Raw genomic sequence first — 16680 nt, forward strand, 5'->3', positions numbered from 1 at the left:
CCACACAAGGCCAATAAAGATAGCCGCAGTCCAGCAACCGAAAGAAGTTGGGTAGAAGAAGCTGGCGTAAGACAGCAAACCACTTTTATTACAGGTCTACTTTTTAAACTCTCTTGAACATCTGTCTGTATATCTATTATACTGTAATAAAAATATTATTTAAAAAATGCAGGTCAGAAGCACCTGTGTAGGAAATTAAAAGAATCTTAAACTGACCTTAAACACAAGCTGAATACACACCACACTGCCCATCCACACACGCTATCATAGTTCTGACATTTGACACATATCCTGAGCTAAGGGAGCTGCTCTGGCCTGCTTCTTAATTGGACACATTATCTATACCCGCTTTCTTCCAGAACACATATAAGCAGCTGCATAATGGCATGTTGAAATCAGGCAGAAAGACAAGTTCTATTCTTGGAAGGGCTGAGCAGTTATTGTTGGGTCACTCCGATATATCAATTCTATACAGCAAACATATATTTATTACCATTCTTGCTACTGATCACCACAACTGGATCTGTCCCGTTAAGACGAATACTGCTGATGATGGATAACTTGGCATCAGCCCAGTAAAGGCGCTCGTTATAGTAATCCACTGCTAAGCCTGTGAAAGAGCAATCAATATAGGTTAAATCATAAGACTGTCTGCCTCATATAAAGGGTTCATAACTTACTGAATGTTAACGACAACTCGCCTAATGGTTTAGACAAAAGAAACCCAAAAACAAGATAAACACAATGCTGAATATATCCTCAGCTGGATAAAAACACAAATTAGAGAACTGATCATCCTGTGTAAAACTAGCACTGACTTTAGTGTAAGCTGTTTATTTTTGTCATTCCCAAACACAATTAGCATTTATAAGCACAGAGGTTTAAAACTATTAAGGAGTAGATATTTTACAGTATGTTGATCAGCACCCAGGGAATTCAACATGTGGCTTTGCCTCTCCTTTCTTATACTACACCTTTCTTGACAGTAAAAATAAACATTCACTTCATGCTATTATTTTTATTGAATTAAACTTCAGGCTTACAGCTGTAAGATTTTATGAGACTTCTGCAGAAATGCTTTGCTTCCTACTAATCATTAGTGATGTCTACTATTCTTATGGCATACTGCAGGGAATATTCTTCACCCTGTACTTCACCCACACATTAGATTACTAGTATAGGGTTTCCAGAATATTGCCTGGCATAAGAGTATCTAACAACAGTCAGGTTAGAGAAGAAATTGCGCTTTGCTTGTACAAACATAAGCTGGTCCCAGAAATTGAACGGTCTGCTTTGAGACTAGGATATGCGTCATTAACATCAGCTCCGCCAACGGCTCTCACATTTCCTAGTACAGAAGCGGCCCGTTCGATTCCCAGGACCGGTCTATATTTGTACAAGCATTGTTTATATATACACACACACACTTGTATTTCAGCTGTTTTAATACATTGTCTACTCATATAGTTACACTATGGGGGTTATTTACGAAAGGCAAAGCCACTTTGCACTACAAGTGCACTGAAAGTTCACTTGGAAGTGCAGTTGCTGTAAATCTGAGAGGTAGATCTAAAATGAGGGGAAGCTCCAATCATGTGCAAGCTAAAATACTGTTTTTTATCTTGCTTGCATGTCCCCCTCGGATCTAAATCGACTGCACTTCCAAGTGCACTTGTAGTGCAAAGCAGATTTGCCTTTCGTAATTAACCCCCTATATGTCTTCCTTGGCTTTGTTTTTGTGAATCTTTTGGAGCTTTGTAGGGAACCAGTAGAGACCTGTATACGCAGAAAGCTAAATTTTCAGAGGATCCCTTATATATAGATGTATGCTGACTTCTATTAATTTGAGGGTCAAATGGCTCTGGTAAGCATGTCTTAATAAACCTGTGGTGGAGGAATATGGCAATGTGGTAGCCATAAATGTAAAGAGCTGCACTTTAATTACCACTGTGGGAAGATATTCTGCAAACTTGTCATTATTCTTTTCGCATTGGACAGTGGACGGTCAAATGATTTGAGCTTTTCGATAATTTTTTTGCACATGGTGTAATTATGTTTTGATAAAATTATTTTAATTTTAACTTTTTTAAGTGTAGCACTTATTTTATACTTAACAGTAGCCGTTAAAGTATTCTATCTGTGAACAGGTCATTTATTTTTCACATTTTATGATCCAATAAATGTTTTAAATAATTTTTACAATCAGATCACATACTGCAAATAAGTTTTATAATAGTAAGGTCTATATCACAGATATTCGTCCCAAAACAAGGATAATAAAGTGATAACATTATATCTTGATGCTATTATCAAGCAACAAATTGCTCTTGAGTGAGCAAAAACACGGTATAAGTAAACTACAGATATGAGGTAGGAGAACAGGTCATTTAAACAGGACCTATCAGTTATCTTAGGGTACTACTGAGGAGAACACTATTATATATACCTGTGGGCCACTGGATGTTGTTCTCTACAACAGTCTCTCTCATGGTTCCATCCATGGCTGCCTTTTCAATCTTTGGGTGGTTACCCCAGTCAGACCAATACATAGTCCTATACAGAAAAAAAATTAGAAAAACTTTGCTTTAATGCAGGTTTGTATTAGACAAATATGTTAGCTGTTCAAATACAAAATTCAAAATAGAGAATCACATTGTAAAACAGAAGACTAAGAAATTTGAAATTTAGTGTGAGTGCGTTTGTGGCCAACGGCACTAGAGGAATGACTATTAAATGTAAACTATTTCATACCCTCTTAAGGGATCCACAACTATGGCATGTGGTTCGTCAATCATGCCAGAGATCAAAGTCTTTCTATGTTCTCCCTTCATCTGTGCCACTTCAATGACATCACGGCCAGAATCAGTCCAATAAATATTTCCAGCCACCCAGTCAACAGCTATGCCTCTGGGCATCTTCAAGCCAGGTATCTGTACAAAATGAATAGCAGATATATATAAATATACTTCATTACAATTGACATTGTGCAGAGATGTGTGATGTTCCTGCTACAATATATTATATGACTGTTGCCATTCCAATGACCATTCCAAAAGAAGCACCAAGAGAGCACCTATGTGGTTGTATGGTTCAGTTAGTAGTAGTTTGTCACATTCCACCAAACATGTTCAGTAATGCTGAAGACCTTTCACCATTCATCCAAGCTATACAGATCCAAAGTGTCTTCAGATATATCTAATAAGTTGTCATACAAGTCTTCAAACAGTGTGATTTCCACTTACATTCAGGTCAGTTACTCCCTCATCGATCTGTCTCTTGTTACGGTTAGATGTAGTGGAGGAGGTGGATGTAGGCAGTACTCGGAAAGAGATCTTCCCAGTATGCCAGTTACTCCAGTAGATTTTGTTCTCCTTCACATAGACATCCATAGCATCAATGCGCACATTCTCATCACCTCTAAATGCTTGCTCATATGCAGAGTTGGGATTGAATGGATAGAGGCTTCTGATCTCATTATCATCAGCAATGTACAACACTTGATTATCCCCTGTGAACAACAAAGGAACAAACATATACCAGCAGTTAACCAGGACAGCAAGAGTTAAAAACCATTACTCTGTGGCACAGACATTAATTAAATGCACACTAGGGTGCCATACATAAAAGGTAATATGTAAGCAATGGTCCAGTTTTGAAATTGTGATAATCGGGCCATGCAGGGCGTCCCTAAGAGGTGTTTTTGGTGCTTGCTATTACACAGAGATGATTTACAAAGTGTTGAAAAATTTGCAAGAGCAGATGTTATCTTGCAAGGAGTGAGCATTTCTCTGGGCATGTGCTACCTTTGTTAGTAAAGTCAGAGTAAAAACCCAGCAACAGTTATTTGCATCTCTTTCACACTAGTAAGATTTTCGTAGCAGAGTTCCAGGCCTGAGTGTCCGCTGCAGCAATTACAGGAAATTATGCTTTCTTTCTTGGTTTTTCTTATCATTTAAAATTGCTTTCCAAAAGGTCAACATACGAGATACAAAGAACAAATTGCATAAATCAGGGCCAATTATGAAAAGGTTATACAAATGTGGTACAGACACTGCTGGTAAAAGTGCATTTAAAGAATAATTGTTCAAGGATGCCTGAATGTGAAACATGATAGAGTGAAGGGCATATAGAAGAAATAGATTTTCACAGCACTACATTTGCGGAGGAGCATGCAGCCGTCTCTGCCCCTGGTGAGGGGATGGAGGGTACCCCATCCACCTTTACATCACACAAACCAACGGGTTATGGGGTATAAGGGGTAAAGTTAACAGCCCCAACACCCCCCACCCCAATAAGCTGACACATACATAGGCCCGGTGAGCTATATTGTAATGGAGATAGTGTTGAGACTCTTTTAAGGGTGCATAAATCCTGTATGTTATCAAGCATGAGAGTGTACAGTATGCAAAGAGGAGCATACAAAGTGGAAGTTCAGAAAGAATTTGAGAGGTTTTGTGTGGGGGTAGTAAAAAAAGTAACAAGCTAGGGGAGTTAAAGTTATGAAAGAAAGGGTAGGAGGGACAGTAATGGAGAAAGGGGAACAAAAGGTGGAGAGAAGGAAGGGGGGGGGGAGAAAAGAAGGTGGGGGGGAGAAAAGAAGAAGGGAAGGAGTTGAATCCCCCATCCCCGGGGGGGTGGCATGACAAATTGCCTATCTTTATACTTGTATGGCTCTGGTACTGGGTTGGGAATAAGCCATCCACAGGGTCCAAATTTTAGGGAAATTCTCATGGATATCAAGTTTAATAGCTTCTTATCGTTTGGCCAATGGTCACAAGGACAAATGGAGAGGGTGAAGCTTTCTAGTGGGGACACAGCAATAAAAACCTGAAAAAAAAGTCTAACCTTTCCTAACCCAAAATTAAACACAAAAAGTTTTGGCTAGACATACACTTCAATAATTAGTACTCAAAATATATAACCCTTTGCGTCACATGTAGAAGAGTAGAAGTTTCTCACACCTGTACCATCTGTCTTGCAAGTATGATTATGCTTGATGAAGTTCTTTGCACAGGTGCACATGTAGGAGCCTTTGGTGTTGTTGCAGATCTGAGTGCATGTGCCAAATGCCAGACACTCATTGAGATCTATAAGAAAGAGGAGAATAATGATGGCATGGAGATTAAAGGTGAGCAATTTAAACACTGGTTCCCTGAATGTAACCAAGGAAAAAAATCCTAAAGCTATAAATATTGTCTACATGCGTGTTAACGGAATAAAAAAGAATATACAAAATCTACAGAAGTCAGGAGGAGCTTTTTCATGTGGTTCTTGTATCTTGTTAATTTTATTCATATTTGTCTTTTGCATCAGCGTAATGTAGAACAGTTATTGTGGACATACAACAAATTTGGCTAGCTGGACAATCCTTGGAATTTTCTCCAGTGTGTTCATGGAATTTGTTTACAAAGTAACTGTAGATATGTTGGTTTAACTTCTATAGTTGGGAAGATACTGGAGAGTTTAATAAAAGACCACATATTATTATTATACAGGATTTATATAGCTCCAGCAGTTTGTGCAGCACTTTACAATGTTAGGGCAGACAGTAGTTACAATACAATTCAATACAGGAGGAATCAGAGGGCCCTGCTCGTTAGAGCTTACAAATCACAGAGGAGTTCTCGCTGGAAAAAAATAAAATTAATCAACAGACAGCATGGATTCATGAAAGACAGAAGCTGTCAGACAAATCTGATTTCTTTTTATGAGGAGGTAAGTAAAACCTTAGACAAAGGAGTGGGTATTGATGTAGTATACTTGGATTTTGCAAAAGCGTTTGACACAGTTCCCCACACAGTGCAAAGTCTACAGGCTTGGGAAAATCAGTTTGAATACGGTAGTTTAGCCAGTTTTCTATAATTTACAGAGAGTAGTGATTAATAATTCATACTCTGAATGGTCTAAGGTTATATCAGTAGTACTTTTTGTTATATTTATAAATGATATAGGGTCTGGGATAAAAAGTACCATATCAGTCTTTGCAGACACCAAGCTATGCAGTGGAATAACATCCTTACAGGATGTCTCCAACTTACAAGCCGACCTCAATGCACTGTTTAATTGGGCAACCATGTGGCAAATGAGGCTTAATGTTGATAAATGTAAAGTTAGGCACTTGGGGGCTAAGAATATGCATGTATCATACATACTAGGGGTACAACTGGAGAAATTAGTAGTGTAGAAGGATCTGGGGGTTCTGGTAGATCATAAGCTTAATAATAGCATGCAATGCCAAGCTGTGGTTTCCAAAGCGAGCAAAGCCCTTTCTTGTATTAAGAGAGGTATGGACCTCATATGGAATATGCAGTTCAGTTTTGGGCACCAGTTCACAAAAAGGATATCAGGGAACTGGAGAAAATGCAGTGAAGGGCAACCAAAGTGATAAGAGGCATGGAGGAGCTCAGCTATGAGGAAAGATTAGAGGAACTGAATTTATTCTCTCTTGAGAAGAGGACATTAAGGGGGGATATGATCAACATGTATAAATACACAAGTGGTCTATATAGTGAACTTGGTGTAGAGTTATTCACTTTAAGGTCATCTCAGAGGACAACGGAGCACTCTTTACATCTGGAGGAAAAGAGATTTAATCTCTAAATAGGAAAAGACCTGGTTCTGACCAGCTCAGTAAATTGCTTTTAAAAAGGCCTGGATTCTTTCCTAAATGTACATAATATAACTGGGTACTGACATTTATAAGTAAAGTTAATCCAGGGAATAACCGATTGCCTCTCGGGGGATCAGGAAGAAATTCTCCTACCCCACTGGAGCAAATTGGTTCATGCTTTGCTGGGGTTTTTTGCTTTCCTCTGGATCAACTGTGTGTATAGGATTGTGTATATAGGATTGTATGATATTTTGTTTCGCTTTATTGATTGAACTAGATGTATTTGTTGCTTTTTTCAACCAGACTAACTACGTAACAAAGAAATAGGGATATACTTTGCACCACCTTAGGTGTGTCTTTCTAATGGTGCCTTTTCACAAAGAATAAGTATATCCACAGGTGTCTGAGCAAGGACCTTCATGGCAGGATTGCCATGTATTTTGTTAATGAAAGTTCTGATGTAGTTTTAAAAATAGTGAAAATGGCTTTGAAGTTATGTTAACTTGCACAGCTTATATAAGATTTTAGACCCCTTTCACACTGGGGCCTTTTTCAGGAGCTTTAGGGCTAATAGGAGCACCTGTAAAGCACCTGAAAAACGCCACCCCTGCAGCCGAGTGCTTTTACACTGGGGCGGTGCGCTTGCAGGACATTACATAAAGTCCTGCAAGCAGCATCTTTCGAGCGGTGGAGTGTATACACCGCTCCTCCACTGCCCCCTGCCATTGAAATCAATGGGCACTGCTGCCGAAGTGCCTGCAAAGCGATTCGGCAGCAGCGCTTTGCGGACGCTTTTAACCCTTTATTCAGGCCACTAACGGGGGTTAAAAGCGCCCTGCTAGCAGCCGAAAAGCGCTGCTATAACAGCGGTAAAGCGCCCCCCGCCCCAATGTGAAAGTAGCCTATGTGTTTGGCCTTTTATACAAAGTAAAAATAGACCTTCATCATAGTACAACTGACTAAATATAGGCATTACCTCTGCAACCATTCTCTCCTGGAATCTTCTGGAAACCTTCATTACATCTGCAGTAAACACTGGTTGAGGTCTGGATACAATTCATCTCTTCTCCACAAAGGGTGCTATTGGCATGACAGCCATAATGTTTAGTATCTGCAAGATTAAAGATCATAAATGTTGCATGGCAACTGATCAATTTCCTTCTCATAATGTAGAGCTTCCAAGTATAGTATTATGAGTAAAAGTTATTAAGTACGCAGCACAATCATTTCTTTATACAACAGGTGTCAGTTTGTCTGAACTCATTATAAAAGTGAACATCTGAGAGTAAGACAGAAATGGCAAACAGGGTAAAGCCATACACTGCTTGAATTTAGGCTGGCTCCTAATAAAGCAGCTGAAATTTGCTTGGTGGATGCCCCTGTTGCCCCCTCCCACTTGTCCATTGTTTGATGTTTTGCAAAATCAAGAGTCAGGTGGAAAATTGTAGGCTGAACAGCGGCTACATCCAAACAGATGCAGTTGCTGTTTGGGTATTCTCATAGCCTTTGCTGGTGAGTTCTACATGAAACAGCCACAGGGAGAGATTTTGCCATCTGCGTGGTATAGCGTGTGTGGTCAGCCTTATAGTGCAGGAATAAAAATATTTATATACTGTCTGCTATAGTATGCCTCAAGATAAAGTTATATATCCTCCACTGCCTCTAGGAAAACTGAGAGAATAAGCACTTTGAGTGTAAAGGTGTGCTGCTACGATGTACAAAGTCCCACAACCAAAGGATACGTTTTAATACCTCAAACATGGTATAAATTAATAAAATTAGGGGTCCTTGAAAAGTTGGTACTGTCGGCAAAAACTCAGGATTGTTTGTTTGTCATGGTCATTACTCCAGAGTGGAACTTGTCTGATCTTTGTATATTGATATATAACGTTTGTTAAATGCTTATTGCCATAGAGGGCTCTAGGCACACTGCTCACACAGAATTAGGTTTGCCTAGCACTTGCGAATGAAGAAGTGATTTCCAGGATGGACATATGTTGTAGCTGATATGACCCAGAAGCAGATCCATTTTGGCTGACAAACTGATTCTATAGACAGCGCAGACAGTTCCCAAATAACAGATCGTATTGAAACTGTCAGACATTGCAGTCTTGCAAGAAAGTTGTGTGCTTATAGTAAAAAAAAAAAAAAAAAAAGTGTACAGTTTGAACTAAACACTATAAAAGTGGTCAGTATTGGTGAACTTGCAGCCAAACAAATGCCATGTTTTAGGTTTGGAAAAATACACACTGTAATGTAGTGATGTTTTAAGGTTGTGTGTCTATTATTGTATGCATGTATGTAGATTGCACTGTAAGATCTTTTCAGGAATGTTTACTTTTGAACTATCTCCTGAATACATACAGTACATAAATAATATGACCTACCCACCTTTAAGAGTAGGTAAGCTCTCTCCTTTGGCTTAGGACAACCTGTGTTCTCTCTCATGGTTGCTGTGAAACGACAACCACCTATATGTGGGACTAAACATGACACAAAGGTTGTCCTGTGTTCTGGAGTCTACATTCCACCAGGGTTTGATGATCTTATCTAACACCAAGGTTGAAATTAGAGGTCGACCGATATATCGGCCGGCCGATATATCGGCCGATATTTGGCGTTTTTTACTTAATCGGCATCGGCCGATTGTGCTGATAAAAAAGGCCGATTATAACTTCAGCCGTGACTTGCAAATGACTTCTGTAATACAAGTCAATGCAAGTTGCCTGAAAGTTATCTTCTCTCCTTCTCTGGGCAGCCTGCCAAGTCTGATAAGAAGATACATTTGTATCTCTTCAAGTTCTTTTTTATCAATAGACTGAACTCCGTGGAGAAGTTTTCAGTTTAACCATTTAAAGACTAAATCTTTTCTGACACTTGTTGCTTACAAGTAAAAATCCTGTATTTTCTGCTAGAAAATCACTTAGAACCCCCAAACATTATATATATTTTTTTTAGCAGAGACCCTAGGGAATAAAATAGCGGTTGTTGCAATATTTTATGTCACACGGTATTTGCGCAGCGGTCTTTCAAACGCAATTTAAAAAAAAAATACACTAATAAATTAAAAAAAAAAACTAAGCAGTAAAGTTAGCCCATTTTTTTGTCCAAAAGTTTTGATTACCTGTTTTTGTGTATTAATTTTTAAGATATAGTTTTTTTTTTATATTTTTTTTAATCTAAATTCTACATACAAGTGAACTGATTGGAGGTTTGTTTTGTTTAATAAATGTTTAAATGTAAAAAAAATTTCTGTATCACTTTAGGTTGCTTTCACACTGGAGCGGGCATGCGTTGACGGTAAAACGCTGCTAGTTTTAGCGGCGCTTTACCGTCATTTTAGCGGCGCTATTCGGCTGCTAGCGGGGAGCTTATCACCCAGCAGCAGCCGAGGAAGAGGTTAAATGCGCGCCTGAAGCGCCGCTGCCGAAACGCTTTGCAGGCGCTTTGGCAGCGGTGTGCATTCATTTCAATGGGCAGGAGTGGTGGTATACACCGCTCCAAAGATGCTGCTTGCAGGACTTTTTTTTAACATCCTGCCAGCGCATCGCCTCAGTGTGAAAGCTCTCGGGATATCACACTGAGACTGCAGGGGAGCCGTTTTACAGGCACTTTACAGGCGCTATTTTTAGCCCAAAAGCGCCTGAAAAAAGCCCCAGTGTGAAAGGGGTCTAAATGTTAGATTTTATGAGATGAAGGGGAAAAAAAAAAAAAAAAAATCGGCCTAATATATCGGCCCAAAAAAATCGGCATCACATATCGGCCATCGGCCACTGCGATTTCTAAATATCGGCATCGGCATCGGCCAGAGAAAAACCCATATCGGTCGACCTCTAGTTGAAATGTTAAGAAATATCTCAAAAACACTTCAGAGGATGGTTGCACATGCAGACACAATTGGACAAAAAAAAAAAATTCCTTGCAAAGGGCCCTTCTGTTAATACTAATACATATTAAGACTACCTAGACCTACATATTTATAGCTATATGGGAGGAAGGGGGAAAGCAGAAAAACTTCCCTGGTGTTACCTTAGCATGGGAAAAACAACAGTGAATGGTTAGGACATACAATTAGTATGTGACCTGAGACTGCTTAAATGGTTAGTTCACCTTTACCAAAAATGCAGATAAGGTGTATTTGTAGATAAAAACAAACTGCAGATTTGACTAACTGGATAATGCCCTTGCTATACGTGTAGGCCATTTACATGCCTCATGAAGGCGGACCTAAACACTCCCAGGACATTGCTAGGACGTTACTAAGGGAGGCCCAGCTGTTACTGTTCACCTCTCACAGCAGTGAGCCCTAAAACTCTGAGCTTAGAGCTATTGCATCAAGGGAGAGAAAGCGCATGTGAGCTGCATTGAATCAAAGAGCTCACTTTTGTGAAGGTGAAGATGAACAATAATAGCTGGGCCTCGCTTAGCAATGTCCTAGTAATGTCCTGGACTTTGCAAGTCAGGTTTCATGAGGTACGTAAATGATCTTCACCTATTGCAAGGGCATTATTCAATTTTGGTCAAAGTTGCACAGTTTGTTTTTATCTACAGACGTTCCTTACTTGCATAGGCAATTTTTTTTGGTGAACTAATCCTTCAACCCCTTCCCACTGTCACCTCCTGACCCCTTAAGAGGTTTTAAATGCTGGGAGGCGGGCACTCCGAACTTCTGACCTTTTTGATTGACTGTCACATGATCAGGAAGCTGCCGATTGTAAGTAGGCATCTGGAGCTTTCCGGTACCCACCGGAAACTGTGCTGGAAGCGCTCAAGGTGCATGCTCTCAGTGTAGAAATGTTTACATTTGGGACACAAATATGCGGCCTCTCAGGGTTAAAGCCCACCCACCAAGAGGCCACATATACATATGACCGGTGGGAAGAGGTTAAAAAAAAAAAAAATTGCCTGTGGTGGCCTACCTGTACCCATACACATAGGGATCATGCTCAGTTCAGCTAAAATCTGCCAGACTACACCAAGATCACCTGGCAATCATCTTATGTCTATAAAATCTAATAAAATATTCCCAATTAGGAATTTTCAGATGTCACTTATAATCCCATATTATAGCTATTCTATAAAAATATCATTTATTTTTTTTTTTTTTTGGTGAAGAGCCATTATAATAAAATAAAAACCTGACAACAATCACAAAAACACACACAAAAACCTACTGAGGCAGAAACTATAGTTATATAAATAATTTTGTCTGCGCTGGGAAGTAGATAATATAAAAAAAAAAAGTATGTGATAAATAATAAATATCAATAATTCAATAAGAAAACTATAAATGTCAATAATCAAAGAAAATCAAAAATATATACTAAACAATAATATGTGCAATTTGTCTATGATATATGACCAAAGTGCAACATGCAAAAAAAATTATTAATGTAAAATCCAAGTGCTGATTGCATAACAATAGAGTATCCACGTCTAAGTTCAAAAAAGTTCATAAGTAACAAGCGTAAAGTGCATAAATATAGTGTCCATAAAAACTGGTATCCATCATGCTCATCCTTAACAGTGTGCAAAATAAAGCATGCTTCAGTGCTCTTCTGTGACCCCCAACCGTGTATGCGCTCACCTCTGAGCGTGTGACACAGTAACTAAACAGTGTCTAACACACATTGGAGCCACTCCTGGGCTCATACAGGGTATGCTGATGCTGATCTCCAACTGTCGGAGCTGTCAGCACGGAGGAGCAGAGGAGACTAACACACTACACCGTACGCCATACGAGCATTCCCTGCACATTATACTCTGGATAGGATGGTGCACTCATGCACCTGTACATTGTGAGTAACCTCAGGAGGGGAATTGTTTAGTTTATTTAATAAATCCCTGACTTTATTACGCTATGCAGTTTCTTCTTTCTTATATGTGAAATCACTGATGTTATTTTAGCGAGTTGGAGATCAGCATCAGCATATCCTGTATGAGCCCAGGAGTGGCTCCAATGCGTGTTAGACACTGTTTAGTTACTGTGTCACACGCTCAGAGGTGAGCGCATACACGGTTGGGGGTCACAGAAGAGCACTGAAGCATGCTTTATTTTGCACACTGTTAAGGATGAGCATGATGGATACCAGTTTTTATGGACACTATATTTATGCACTTCACGTTTGTTACTTATGAACTTTTTTGAACTTAGACGTGGATACTCTATTGTTATGCAATCAGCACTTGGATTTTACATTAATAATTTTTTTTGCATGTTGCACTTTGGTCATATATCATAGACAAATTACACATATTATGGTTTAGTATATATTTTTGATTTTCTTTGATTATTGACATTTATAGTTTTCCTATTGAATTATTGATATTTATTATTTATCACATACTTTTTTTTTTTTAATATTATCTACTTCCCAGCGCAGACACAATTATTTATATAACTTTGGTATGCACACGAAATGAAACGTGGTTAGTGTTTGCAGCTTATCTCTATTTGGAACTCACTCCAGAGGCATTAATCCATCTGTGGCTCGCAAGACCTTTTTTATCACTTTTCTGCAGAAACTATACCCTGAAAACAATATTTTAGAAGATGTGGAACAAAATACATTTAAATAAATAAGAAGACTACACTACAAAATTGCAGTTGTTTGCAGAGAATGTGTAATTCATGGAATCTGCAATTTATAGATTATTACGCCATCTACAATTTAAGGACAGCTGTAAAACAGCAACAATCAGTGACAACTATCAGCAGGAATGGAAGAATTTGGATCGAATGTTTATTCGAAGATTCACTGCAAATTAAAAAAAATTTCCCCACCCAGTCAATGCAAGTGACGAACACTTACTATGATGACAGTTTTCTTCATCAGAACCATCTCCACAATCATCAAACAAGTTACATCTGAAGTCGGATGTGATGCATTTGCTGTTTTTACACTGGAATTCCTGTTTGTCCGGGTCACAGATCTTTGGTTTGTGCAAGTCTGAATTGTAATAAAAAAAAAAAAAAAAAAAAGAATACAATATTAGTGGCATGCAATGTCTGCAACTGTACATTACCATGGATTTATTAACATAAGATATGTACATATCATACACAGTTTGCAATAACAAGTGACATTTAAAGGATAATTCCACCAAAAACAGACATTTCAGTATTAACTGGATTTTGACAAACTGAATCATATGCAGGCTTCTCATCTCTCTTGGTGGAACTCTACTTTAAAATTAAACTGAAGGGTTAAAATAATGAAAGGATGCGCTGCAAATGACTAAGTAAAATTTTGCACTTTTGCACTGTTTGGGAATGCTGCTTAGCACTGCACCGCTCCTTTCCATGAGGCTCTCCATACATCTCATTAGGGGTTAATGCCTAACTATAAAAATAGGGATTATGTCAAACTGGATCATATTAAATAATGGACAGTCTAATGTGTACTATGACCAAAAAACAATTTCAGGCTTTTATAAGGGCAACAATGTACTCAAACATCCTTTAGCTTACATGGGGTTGATTTGCGGCAACCCTACATGTCTCTGGAAAGCAGGACTTCCCACTCACCACAATTCTCTTCATCTGTTCCATCTCCACAATTATCAGTCCCATCACAGACACGTGATGTGCTCAGACACACGCGGTCATTTCTGCAGCGGAACTGTCTGTACGGTGGACAGGGGAACTTCACTGGTACAGACATCAACAAAAAACAGAGCAGATTGTCAGGAACAATAGACATAATGAAAATAATATTTTAAACCTAATCACTAATCAGGGAAAAGTAAATCTAAATTTTCTTTTTTAAATAATTATATCAAGCCCATAGAGCACATTGTGTTTGCATTGTCATGCATTGCATGTCAAGGCAACCATCAGACTTTATTTTTGCACATTTTGTACATCTGTATGTGCAGCTTAATGCATGGTTACACTACATCATTCTGTGCATCTAACCATCATGTCACAAAGGCACAGGACAAACCTAAAGGCAACTGGTATGACAAATGGCAGACGCCTGGTAGCACTACCTGTACTATTTCGGCATACTCCATTTGTACTCTCACATTCCTGGGTACAGCAGACTGTTCAACACTGGTAAATACGGTACTCACAGCAATCCTCTGGTCTCTCATCTGAATTGTCTCCACAGTCATCTTCTCCATCACATTTCCAAGCCAATGGTTTACAGAGTGTGTTGTTACATTGAAACTCATCTAGAGGGCAGGTTCGGACTACTGTAACAGATGCAAACACAATACGTATCACAACCCGAGCTGTAAAACCTTCAACCTTTTCATTACTTAGACCCAAATGAGTGCGTGAGGAATGACAATTATTCTTAATCACAATGAAACTATTATTTTCATTATCGATCTATCTCTGAAGAGAAATTCTTTCTCCAACAATACTGCATGCAACATCCCAGCTCTGAATACACCCCACTTTACTATGACATTTCTACTAACTTGGCTTAAAGAGACCCTGTCACATAACTAAAAATCTAGAAGAATGTACCTAAATACTTATCTCCCCTGTGACCCAGGTCATTGCTGCTTCGGTCCTGAGAAATTGTACCCGGGAGTCTGCACGGGAACCAATACTTCTAGAAGTGTCAGTCACCTGGGTCCCCCACTCTCTCCCTGGCTAGTCTTGTTGAATTTCACATCACTGCAGGAGACAGTAGTGCGATATGGAGGTCAGCACGAAGAACCAGTGAAAACTCTAGTGCAGGGGTGTCAAACTCAATTTTATTGTGGGCCGCATAAGCATTATGTCCTCGCTCAAAGGGCCAGTTGCATCTATAAGAAGAGATGTCCAGAGCACCACCTACATCAGGAGTCAAGAGTCCCTCGCCTTCTAATACATCACAGCACACCCCCCCTACCATGCGCTGCTGCCAAGAAGAAGCTGGAGCGGGCGCTGGGAAATAGAAAGTGCAGGGTCTGGAGGAGGTCTATAGTAGGGCTGGAGTCAGCTCCCAGAGTCTGCTGAATGCTGAGACCATGTAAGGTGGAGACAGAGGGTTGCTGTGGCTACACAAAGAGGTGCAGGATCTGTAGGAGGAGTTCTGACCTCCTCTCTGCTGCCGACTCCTGTCGGGGTGGAGACGAGGGGGGTGCAGCAGCTGCAGGAGAGGTGCAAGGGTAGAGGTCGACCGATATATCAATCGGCATCGGCTGATTGTGCTGATAAAAAAGGCCGATTATAACTTCAGCCGTGACTTGCAAATGACTTCTGTAATAGAAGTTAATGCAAGTTTCCTTAAAGGGGTTGTAAAGGTATTTTTTTTTTTTTTTTTTTTAAATAACAAACATGTTATACTTACCTTCACTGTGCAGCTCGTTCTGCACAGAGTGGCCCCGAACCTGGTCTTCTGGGGTCCCTCGGCGGCTGTTTCAGCTCCTCCCCGCAAGCATTTACCACCTTAATGCGAGCTCCCTCGCATGGTGGTGAGTGCTTGCGGGCGAGCTCCCGTGATACAGCCGGCGGCTATAGCCACTCGCTGTATCACTCGGCCCCGCCCCCGGCGCGCCGCGTCATCGGATGTGATTGACAGCAGCGCGAGCCAATGGCTGCGCTGCTTTCAATCCATCCACTGCAGCCAATCAGCGACCAGGCTGAGCTGCAATGAAGATGACGAGGACGAGCAGCGAAGATTCGAGGCGTCAGGTAAGTAAAACGGGGGGGCTGGGGGCGGCGGTACTGTCAAAAGTTTTTTCACCTTAATGCATAGAATGCATTAAGGTGAAAAAATTTTTACCTTTACAACCCCTTTAAGTTATCTGTGGAGAGGATTCTCTCCTCCTCTGGGCAGCCTGCCAAGTCTGATAAGAAGATACATTGTATCTTTCAGGTTCTTTTATCAATAGACTGAACTCAGTGTGTAGAAGCTCTCAGTTTAACCATTTAAAGACTAAATCTTTTCTGACATTTGTTGATTACAAGTAAAAATCCTGTATTTTCTGCTAGAAAATCACTTAGAACCCCCAAACATTATATATATTTTTTTAGCAGAGACCCTAGGGAATAAAATGGTGATTGTTGCAATATTTTATGTCACACGGTATTTGCGCAGCGGTCTTTCAAACGCAATTAAAAAAAAAAA

The 16680-nt window shown here is 39.7% G+C and overlaps 1 protein-coding gene across 1 annotated transcript in view; it reads right to left on the reverse strand.

The window, feature by feature from the left end:
* LRP1 (LDL receptor related protein 1) overlaps nucleotides 1–16680 on the reverse strand; it is a 523305-nt gene that overhangs the window by 36131 nt on the left and 470494 nt on the right. Inside the window, exons 71-79 of the mRNA XM_073613827.1 lie at nucleotides 14687–14809; nucleotides 14139–14261; nucleotides 13423–13560; nucleotides 7587–7721; nucleotides 4962–5087; nucleotides 3243–3508; nucleotides 2752–2930; nucleotides 2447–2553; nucleotides 494–610 (exon numbers count right to left, since the gene is read on the reverse strand). Coding sequence (XP_073469928.1) covers nucleotides 494–610; nucleotides 2447–2553; nucleotides 2752–2930; nucleotides 3243–3508; nucleotides 4962–5087; nucleotides 7587–7721; nucleotides 13423–13560; nucleotides 14139–14261; nucleotides 14687–14809 — 1314 coding nt within the window. The remainder of the gene's footprint in view (nucleotides 1–493; nucleotides 611–2446; nucleotides 2554–2751; nucleotides 2931–3242; nucleotides 3509–4961; nucleotides 5088–7586; nucleotides 7722–13422; nucleotides 13561–14138; nucleotides 14262–14686; nucleotides 14810–16680) is intronic.

This window comes from Aquarana catesbeiana, linkage group LG02 (genome assembly GCF_042186555.1).
Source record: "Aquarana catesbeiana isolate 2022-GZ linkage group LG02, ASM4218655v1, whole genome shotgun sequence".
NCBI lineage: Eukaryota > Metazoa > Chordata > Amphibia > Anura > Ranidae > Aquarana > Aquarana catesbeiana.